This window comes from Lottia gigantea (assembly GCF_000327385.1).
Source record: "Lottia gigantea unplaced genomic scaffold LOTGIsca_18, whole genome shotgun sequence".
Taxonomy (NCBI): domain Eukaryota; kingdom Metazoa; phylum Mollusca; class Gastropoda; family Lottiidae; genus Lottia; species Lottia gigantea.
In genome coordinates this window covers 188,851-199,487 of record NW_008708301.1, presented here as the reverse complement: position 1 = coordinate 199,487, position 10,637 = coordinate 188,851, and the positions used below count along the sequence as shown (strand labels likewise).

Sequence of the window (10,637 nt, the reverse complement as noted above, 5' to 3'; positions counted from 1 at the left end):
GAGAAAAATTAAATGTCCTAACAGTAGATGCTATTTGAATATTATGAATACATAATGTATCAGAAATTCTAGGAATTTTCATTGAATTAGCATAAATTGTAACTAAGTTATGTTTGGAGAAAGGGAGGTGGGTAAAAACTGCATTTAAAGACGAATCTCGTATCGATATAGTGTAGATTAATAAGGCGTTCATTTTGACTATGTTTTGGTACTATTTTGATTCTCACGGTTTCAATTCATTAACCTTGCATATTATGATTAAGTTATATTGTAATTGTAGACATGTTAAAGAACTGGAAGTATATCAACTGGTATTAATTAGCTAATTAATAAATAATAGATTAATTGATGTTAATTCTGTAATAATGTACCTGTCTAGACAAGTATATTAATGAAAAAGGTCGGGACGAGCTAAGGAGAAAGGTTAATGGTTGGAAAAAATGCCATTTCATGTGAATTTGATACCTCTCTAAATTCATGTATAGGAATTGGTGTTGATCATGATGTCTCCCTTTCAAATTAGTATTTGGCTTTGTCAGGTTGGGATGTTAGCTGAAAGTTGGTGACTCGGATAAGCATTATGGACAATTGGAAATATGTAGAAATTATACCAATGATATTTTTATTGATACCAAACTCTATTAATTGATGATGGTTTAAAGGAGTACATAGACCAAACAATTCGAGTAGTCAGGACGATTGAAAACTGGGCATATGGTTGAAAATCGGAATTGGGGATTTCATGGCTTTACAAAAATAGTTGGAAAATTGTTATTTTCATACTATAGATATCCTGAAGTTATAACCGATGACTCTAAGAGGAGTTGTGATCAAGATATTCATAGCTGAACATTTAGGTTCAAACTTTGATTATATTGTTAAGTGTAAATTTTTGATAGAAAGAACAACTATTCTAGTCTATCAAACTTAAACGAAGCGCGAAATTGTTTCAATTTGCCTTGATCTTTTTGTGGCTTATCAGTATTTTCCTAGGTTCATTTTTTATAGAACAACCACATTTGGCACGATTCGAACATCATTATACAATAATTACTGAACTTTTGTCATAAAAAATTCAAACTTAATCAAACCCTCATGATCTTTTAAGTTCAAAAACAACCTGCTATGCTAGATATAATACACATTATTTAGCTACACTTAATATTTTTAAGAGCTCTTGTGAATTCCGTAGTTGAAAAAATATTTTACTACCTTTACATGTACTACACATCGGTTAGTATAGTCAAGATGTTTACAAATCACATAACAGTTCATCAAGTATTTTATTCTACAGTCCATGTAACCTGTTATTCTACAGTTCATATAACCTGTTATTCTTAATATCATGTGACCTGTTATTCTGCAGTTCATATAACCTGTTATTCTTAATATCATGAAGATAAAGTGGTCGATGAGATTGGGAAAAAAGGAATTCTTCTAATATTTTAGTCTTTTCAATTTTAAAACCCTAATCTAAAATAACACTATTAGTCTAAGCAATCCCTTCAACAAAGCATTCACGCTAAATTTCACCCCAAAGATTCAACGAACCTCGAAAGAACCTAAATCGAGAAAAGACAGAGACATTTCTGTTTTTATAATTTTTATACAAGATTAGTAATTAGCTTTATATTCCATATCGTTGCAGATCGTTCCGAATAATTAAATCTTTCACGAAATTAAAAGAGTTAGTAATTAGGTTTCATTCATACGTTTCACTGAAGCTCAGTTGATGTATAATATGATGAGTATGAGTGTTTTATGACATACCATGATTGTTGTATGTTAGTGGGAAATGTCAGACTGTCCTGGTATTTTGTTGATTATTCCGATTAGCAAATTCCCAAAACAACATAGTAAAAACGTGCCATGTATAATGAGTTTAAAGAGGTACAGCAAGGTTCCAAATTTTTAGGTTTAATCAGTAGATGCTTTAAATGGGATTCAATGTGCACTGTGGTCTCATGATATTTATGGTTTTAGGTTTCTTGATGAAGCATTTATTTAATATAAGTTTTTACAGTTCAAATGTATAACCTTTTCAAAGAGAGTTTGACTCTATGATTGAAACTGTAACAGTTGTCAAAATGAAGTTGAAAATGTCTCAAATTGTGGCATCAAATCTAAATGTATCATATAATCGGAATAATGCGTTTTCTCTTGCCAATCGACTCAGAAATATTGTTTCTAAATCAAACCGTTTAAAACTGGAATAGATTTCTACACCCCGAACATAAAAAGAAGAAAGAATCGAATTCGATAGTTGAACAATTACTTCAACAATTTCTGAAAACAGTTAAGAATTTTTATCAGTTTTCTCGTTGCATTTTATTTATAGAACGTACTCACATTTCCTGCTATTTTACGGTCATTAAAAGTCGTTTAACCGATATGCTAGAGTATTATTAAGATACAAAAATTACTTTGTGAAATTTAATGAAACATAAAAATACCCCACACATAGTCTCTTTTTATAATGACATTAGTCTATCTTAATTACTAAATGTTCACATTCGAAAGAAAACTGATTGTATTTCATGATCTATTATAAGTGATTTAATTAAGGTGGAAATTCTTGTATTTATATAACATGGAATTTAACAGAAACACGCCTTTAATATACACAAATTATTTACAACATTTTACAAAATTCCATAAAATATTTTGTATAAAATATGCATGCCATTGATTTTCAAGATGGCCGGAATATCCATAAGGCAATTTGGTTTCCTGTTAACAACACTGATACGTGGATAGATTGCAAGGTTTTGCAAGATAGTTTGCTATCTGGACGCATCTGAGAAATACATGCAATCATGACGGAGCCAATTTACACAACAAAGAGATGGGACAGTAATAGATCGATTCGCTAGTGAATGGCAGGACAGAGACCTTCACAGTTTGGTAGCTTGGTGTCTCTGGGGATGCTAAAATTAATCGAATTGTCTGAACTTCTGTTGACACTGTGTGATTATCCATTTTGTTTTTTGATTATTATAAGTTTTGTGGTACAAGTGTATCAAGTATCCATGTCAGGTTAGAGAGACAAGATTTAATCCTAAATATGATGCGTTGGAATACAAATAATTGAGGGCAAACTCTCTTGCAAGAGCTTTGGAAATTCGTCTACCGTGCGACGTGATGGGAGTTCTAAAATCACCGCTGATTTAGATGACCATTGCTTTGCCCCGCCCCTCTTTTACCTCACCTGTCTTTCAGTGATAATTTAAATGATACATGTTATATATTTCAGGTTTGCCAAATGATAAAACACAATGGTACTCACAGGCTCAAACAGAAATATCCTACTCACGAGATGGGGACGACTGGGTTATTAAAGTAGGCATAAAAGGCATTCCAAATGGTCGAGTGTTCCGGTTTAAGTTAGGCGAACCCTATGATTCCGCTGATATAGACGGATCACCAATGAAAGTAAGAGTCGTTACCATTTAATATTTAGTTTCAGGCGGAGTTTGGATGAAGATGTTATGGGAGATAACACCGTGAAGTGTTCAGTATAACATTGCTAAACGAAGGAATGTCGTAGAATCCAACTGCTCTAGTCCAAAATAAAATCTTTTTTTCTTTCTAGAAAGTAGAATTAAAAGAACATGAGGCAACTGCTATTTTTGGGCAATGGTATGTTAGGGCTGATACTTTGATTAGATTCTCCCACATGCCGCCAGTTTCTGGAAGTGGTTTAATCAGGTTTCTCTCTGATGAAGATGCCGACTTGGTCCCCATTTAAAACATCAATATGTATATGCATAGCTTAGAAAAAGCTCCACCAGCTTTTAAAGCCAACAAATAGACAAATTTATTCTACATATTCTACAACTCTGCATGATATCTTTTGTAGAGTTTAATACAAGCGTGTGGAAATAAGTTTCAAGAAAAACACAGTGCTGCTAGTTTACAAGGTGAAGAAATGGAAATAGAACGATGGATAGAAAATGATAGAATGATTGTGGTAAATATCTTATATGTTTAATAACCTGATACGTTTTTTCTCCAAAATACGTGACAGAATGTACATAATCAATTCAAAAAATTTTTCTGGCTTGCACCTTTGCTTTTTAACAGAGCTGCAACATTTTGAAACTCGACAGTATAAGATATCCTATTTGTACCCCTAGTCTCGGGAGGCTGGCGGCGCCATTGGTGTTGAGGTCAGAATTCTTATAGTTTCTGCTAAAATTCTGTTAATCTGTATTTTCTGTATATTTCAGCAAACAAGTTGTAAAGGAGCAATGATGAAATCTCAATATGTTCGTGTAAATTGATGGGTCTCAAAGCTTATTGTGCTCAAATTTTAATGCTGTGTCGTGGCAATCCGACTTCATTTACATCTGGATCTGAAATAGGCAACTATTTCTGTTGATTTTACTGTTGCTATTTTCAATATGAGTTTGTATGATGGATTAAGAAAGATAATCTGATTGATGTTCAAGGTGTAAATGTTTATAATAGCTTATTATTATAATGTCGCTATAAATGATTTTTTGAAATGCTTCAATATTGACATTCATAAACTTAATTTATTTTCAACATAGTAACTTTCATTGGCTTCATTGTAATGTGTATGTGTTAGAGATATAGCATTCGTGTTGCGAAGGTTTTTACATTCTTCTAGGTATTTGCTTAAAACGATTCTTTACAGAGGTACGATAAGCAGAACAACATCGGATAACCGATAGCTTTAAAAAGACTAAACGGCGTAGAGATATTAACAAGAGACATTTAGAACAGATCTTTTCAAACTAGATAATAATAGAACATTTGATCGAGTGAATCCTAGCCCTTGAATTTTTTGGAAGATAAGAAATTTCATGTTAGTCATATTCCTAGGTTTTACGAAGGAGGTTTAACAAACTATTGGTCCTTGGTCTATACAGATATTTTAGCAGCTGCAGGCTGTAAACCTCCAAACTGATATCATGTTGGTTATCTCTACTAGAGTTCAGTCCCATGAAATATATATCTTTGCACCTTTATTTCTAGATGTATCAGTGTACGGTATATGGAATATATCAATTACAACCTCTGTCTCAAACATTGACGGAGCCGAAGGGGGTTGGGGTTGGGGGCCTTCTAGTTTGACTTTACAACTAATTTGCTACGAACGATTGGTTATTTTCTATGCCTTTAGTATTATTATATTGTGAATAAAATAAATATCTATGACTGATAGTATTTACTTGTGAGTTAGTTGCTTAAACAATATTGATTCATTTTCATACTGAAATGTGTCAATATCGTTACCCAAAAGTTTAGACGACTGTTAACCTTTATATCACATAACTTAGTGATGAAAGAAAACGTGTGCGCTGATCAGTCGAAAAAAAAAAACAATCCTCATCTGAAATCCACTTTTCCTGATTGCGCATAACATAATATGCACAGTCGAGCAATGATTATGTGTCTATTCAGGGAGGAATAAATACGTAACACAATCAGGCCGCTAATTTTTGTAGATAGTTCTATCAATTATAATGTATTAGAGGAATCAGTGGAAAAAACGGTAAAAGCACAATCAAAGTATTTTGCATTGGCTTCAAAGCACATCCGCGTATTTACTGTTAGAGCAAATGAAGAATACGGATAAAATTTTATCAATGGTTATCAGCGAGACAACCTACACCATACTCCAGATGAATGAGCAAAATTAACAATCCTTGGTTTTGCAAGGATTTCACTACTGACCCTTTCTCTCAACACTATTTAAGTAAACAAAGAAAATCCCAATGATCTGATTGAAAATTAAACATTATTATTCCAATATTTTATTAGTCCACCAAGTATTGTATTGCTATATATAACAAGCTACAATAAGAGTTTCAGTCTTCACATTCCTCATAATCAAAATCATATTGAAGATGTTCAGATGGGTAGGGTGGAGATTGGGGGTGTCTTGGAGGTGCAGGTGGTATTGGTAATTGGTAGATAGGATAGTTGTGACTTGAAGCGGATGGAGGTGAGCCTCGAGAAGGTCCCGGTCCGCTTTCTGGTGGATGAGATTTCGAAGGACGAGGATCGTGAACTGGTCCCGGCCTGTTCTGTGGTCGGTGAAGTTTTGGACGGTGGGGTTGGGGACGTGGAAAAGGTTGGTGAGTCTGTGGGTATCTGGATAAAGGACCATGCCCAGGTTTCCTTCTTGGTGGAGGTTTCGGTTTTCTAGGATATGCAGTTTGGCGGTTGTGTTCAGGAGGGGGTTGTTGTGGACGGGGTTTCGGGTCAGCTGGTTTGTATGAACCCTCGTCGGTAAGCTTATAATCATTGTCGTCTGTGTTATAAGTGTTATCGGTTTCATCAACATCACTTTCGTTGTCACTATTCGTTGCATCGCCATTATTCCATGAGTATTGTTCATTATTGCTCCATGTATCTGTTTGACTACTTTCGTCATTGTCATCATCGTTCCAAGTGTAATCGTCATCATTATCGTCATTGTCTAAAGTGTAGTCGTCATTATTATCCTCATTCTTCCATGTGTAATCGTTATTATTTTTACCACTATCCCATGTTTCAGTTTGACTGCTTTCATCACTGTCATTATCATCATAATTCCAGGGATCTGCGTTGTACTCTTGTTCTTCCCCACTTTCGTCACTCATCTCACAATCCTGACAGTCTCCATTATTTTCCGACCACCTTTTCCTTCTCTTATGGTCATCAGTTAAATCATGAATTATATGACCCCCTTCCTTATCGCCATGTTCTGGGTCTTCATACTCTTCTCCGAATTCCCAATCACGAATATTATCTTCATCAAACTCCCAGTCATGAAAACGGTCTTCATCGTCAAAGATGGTTCTTTTTTTTCTATCTTTGTGGAAGTATCCGACGGTTTTCCAAAATGTTGTTGGCATATGTTGGTAAATGCTATTTTCTATTTTACCTTCTGTCAAGTATTGATTTTTATCCACGTATGGGGAAAAATTATTGTGTTTATCGGATACATTGCCGGAAATATGGACAGAATAAGATGGTTTTCGCTGTTCAGAAGATATACCCTTCATTATTGATGGCATGGAAACCACTGAGGAAATTGGTTTAGGTCTTGGATTGTAGTGTGGAAATCTCTCTGGAATTACTCCAAGGAATGGTGGTGGCGGTGGTAGAGGAGCCACTCCCGTATGTGTTGGTGTAGGTAAGGGGGCTAATCCCATATTTGGTGGTGGAGCTACTCCATGATGTGGTGGAGGTGGTGGAGCTACTCCTTGGTGTGGTGGTGGTGGTGGAGCTACCCCTTGGTGTGGTGGAGGTTGAACTACTCCTGTGTGTGGTGGAGGTTGTGAAGCTACTCCTTGGTGTTTTACAGGTGGTGGAGCTATTATTGACTGTGAATGTTTTGGTGGGGATACTCCTGAGTGTGACGGACTTTGTAGTGGAGCTACTCCTTGGTCGTTTGGTGGTGGAACTACTCCTTGGTGTGGTGGGGGTGAAATTGGCCGTGTGTGTGGTGGAGGTGGGACTACTCGTGTGCGTGGTGGAGCTAATCCTGATTGTGTGTGTGCTTCATTCTGATGTAGAGATGGTTCAAAGCTTTGTGATGGATAGCGGTTTCCATGTTGGTTTTCTTCAAAATTAGAATCTAATCTTTCCGTTTGAAAAATGCTTGGCGTATCTTTATAGCTCAGATAATTTGGTCTGTGTTTGACTGCAGGGAGCACGGGAGTGGTAGGTTTATTAGGTTCTCGTCTGTTGTAGTATTCTGACCAGTGTTTATTACCTCTTATCAACCGTGACGGTAAATCAATAATATAACCTCTATTCTGGTTAGAAATGTTGGCTCCATTGCCTAAAATTTGAAAAGATCACCTTTTAGAATTGGTCAACTAAGTATAAAAATATATATAAAGAATAAAAACCGCACCAATCATTGAAATTCACCATAGTGTACTAGCATCGATTTTTTGAGATTTCAAAGTCGATGAAGGGATAAAATGTTCCAAACAATTAAAGAAAACATAACAAGCATGAAAATATGCAACTCAAAGATTCTTTCTATCATTAAAATTCTTTTACACGTAAAAGTGAACTTACTTAACAATTTTAATTTATTTATCATATGAAGTATATAGTCTCATAATAAAAGACGCATTCATTGCAAAGTGAAATTCCATCATAAGTATTTCGTTTTATAGTATATTGAAATTGTTTTCATTTTCTTACAAAAGAAAAAATAGAACAGAATAGAAATGCTATATTAAATTAAACTAAATTTTACCTGTCGAGAATATTTCCAATACTACAATTGCTAATATACCCAACACTAGCTGCATACTTTAAACAATACTGAACAATGTGTTTATTAGGTTCATTTCTTTAGTTTTATACTTACCTGGTTTGTTTTTTTACAAAATCTTTTTTCTAAGAGTTGATAAAAAGACAATGGACAACTCAAACGATAATTAGAAAACTCTTTGTACCATTTTCCTTTTGACAATTTTGATCTTTCAAAGTGATGTCTAACCTGTGTCGTTTGGTACATCCCTGATTTACCATAGTGTTCAGAAACATAGTACCACGATGCAAATAGATCATTTTGCAGTCTAATTATATCCGGTATAAAACTTTCAAGACAACAAGGATACCGTTGCGCCATGATGCTCATGTTTGACAGAGAAAAACGTTATCATTGAACATGGTAGAAGTATTTGAAAAATGTCCCAGCTCGAGACAATCCAATCTACACAACTTTAGTACGGTTATCTTCAAAGACGATGACATTTCTTCTAAATAATTAGCTACACAGAGCACATGTACTTAGACTAAATTTTCTCTGAAAAAAATTCAACCAATTGACAAGTATATCGCTTTCTTTAGACAATTTGGTAGCAATAAATTCCTAAGAAACATTTAATATGAATTTATAATAAATTCCTGCCCTATACAACACTAGTTTTGTACACGGAACGGTGTATTTCGAAAAGCATTAGACACTGAATGTACCCTTTGTTCGCTTGACAAAATCCCAGTTTGAGAAAGGGCAGGAATTTGATTGGTTGGCGGTGTCATTAAACAGAAGAATGTTCAAGAAAGATGGTTATTTATAAAAGACATAAAATTCATTTCTATATTCTAAATCTAAAGAATATTTAATGGATGTCACCATGTTACGTCGAATAGCTACCAACATAATACTTTTCAAGACTCATTGTACCTTAACTTCACACATCTTCATTTGCACACCTTCACACATTTTTCAACAAATAATTTAATATCGAATTGCACTTTTGAAAAAACAAAAATAAAACCGTGTACAATAAGGGTAAAATATCACTTTATTGGCCAGTATAGACACATACTATATATTACATTGAATGGTTCAGGTACACTTCACAAAATTATACTTACACTAAGTTCTTCAAGAGAATGTTGGATAAAATATCCATAACTTTAATACTATCAAGTAGTAAAATTATGAGAATAAAGTTATTATATTTAGCCAACAATAGCCTTAGGCAGTAAGCGGCATTTTAGTGAAATCATAGAACTATCTAAATCATACACCACACATTTCTATAAATACAACAGAATTCATAAATTCAAAGTAAGTAACTTCAGAATATAAATTGTACATATTTTGTATAATTATTTAACTTTTCAAGATAATTTTTGTTTTCTTAAATAATGGAATGTAAAATACAACTAGAAGATTAAATTCATGGTGTTTGTTAAAATAATGTGTACTAGATGTATGTTTCAATTAAATACAGTTTTTGTTAATATCTCATTTGCATGTTCTAATAACGGATAGCATAAAAGAATTTATTTCAAGTTTAGAGATTTTGATAGCAATACAGTCAAAATCTCCTGGAAGTGGTTAATTATTAGAAAGAAAAATCTGAAAGAATAAAACAACATCAACAATTTCAATAAATAATAAATTTTAACAAATACAATATTTATAACAAATTCAATATTCTTATTACTCTTATTTAAATGAATATCATGCATCATGACAATATGGCTGAACAATATGGCTAAATTTAACCCTCCTAAAATCATATACCTCACATTGAAAAGTAGTATTATTAAAAGCATTAGTGTAGATCATGCATAGACATAGACTTACTTTTATAACCAATTAAAAATGAATTATATTTGCCAATGAAAATTAAGGTAAACCACATGAGCACCCTAACATCCTTTAGTTTGTAAAATAATTGAAACAGTTCTCCTTTGTTTTTTAATAACACAGCTGTTTCATCATTATAATTATGATTTTACTTATTATTATAGTATATACATATGACATGTGATATTTTAAATATAAATGTATCTGATAGAATGACAATGACTCTGATTAAATTATGGTAGTTTGATCAAAATTATCAGAATATATATCTTAACAAATAATACTAAATCATACCTTCATAAAAAAAACTTCAATCCTCTAAATATTATTGCCCTTGATTCAATCATAAGTAATGATAAAATATAATAAAGGTATCGAGAGACCAATTTATTGTGATAAGCTTGTATATGACTGGAAATTTGAGAGACAAGAAAAAAAAAACAACACCTGGCCAACAGACATGATAAAATTAAAACTAAATATATCTCATTCCCATTCCCTTCTCTCAAAATATTATATCATAAATAATTCTAATATAGCACAATAATATATA

At 33.3% G+C, this 10,637-nt stretch overlaps 2 protein-coding genes across 2 annotated transcripts; one reads left to right on the top strand and one right to left on the bottom strand.

Annotated features, from left to right (window-relative positions):
* Positions 1-2,876: 2,876 nt before the first annotated feature.
* On the top strand, positions 2,877-4,283 carry LOTGIDRAFT_158663 (hypothetical protein; the record flags this gene model as incomplete). Its single annotated transcript, XM_009052111.1, has 4 exons — positions 2,877-3,036; positions 3,254-3,432; positions 3,860-3,970; positions 4,230-4,283. The coding sequence occupies 4 exons, from the start codon at positions 2,877-2,879 to the stop codon at positions 4,281-4,283; spliced, it is 504 nt and encodes a 167-aa protein (XP_009050359.1).
* A 1,486-nt stretch (positions 4,284-5,769) lies between these two features.
* LOTGIDRAFT_231138 (hypothetical protein) lies at positions 5,770-8,294 on the bottom strand. The gene is made up of 2 exons (XM_009052110.1): positions 8,231-8,294; positions 5,770-7,801 (listed from the first exon to the last, which is right to left on the bottom strand). Exons 1-2 carry the CDS (start codon positions 8,283-8,285, stop codon positions 5,838-5,840), a joined length of 2,019 nt encoding a protein of 672 aa, XP_009050358.1. The 5' UTR covers positions 8,286-8,294; the 3' UTR covers positions 5,770-5,837.
* Positions 8,295-10,637: the final 2,343 nt, after the last annotated feature.

Excerpts from the sequence above, each read along its gene's own strand:
- LOTGIDRAFT_231138 (XM_009052110.1), bottom strand. The coding sequence starts at position 8,285 with ATGCAGCTAGTGTTGGGTATATTAGCAATTGTAGTATTGGAAATATTC. Across the intron at positions 7,802-8,230 it reads ATTGGAAATATTCTCGACAG|GCAATGGAGCCAACATTTCT; the intron begins GTAAAATTTAGT and ends TTCAAATTTTAG.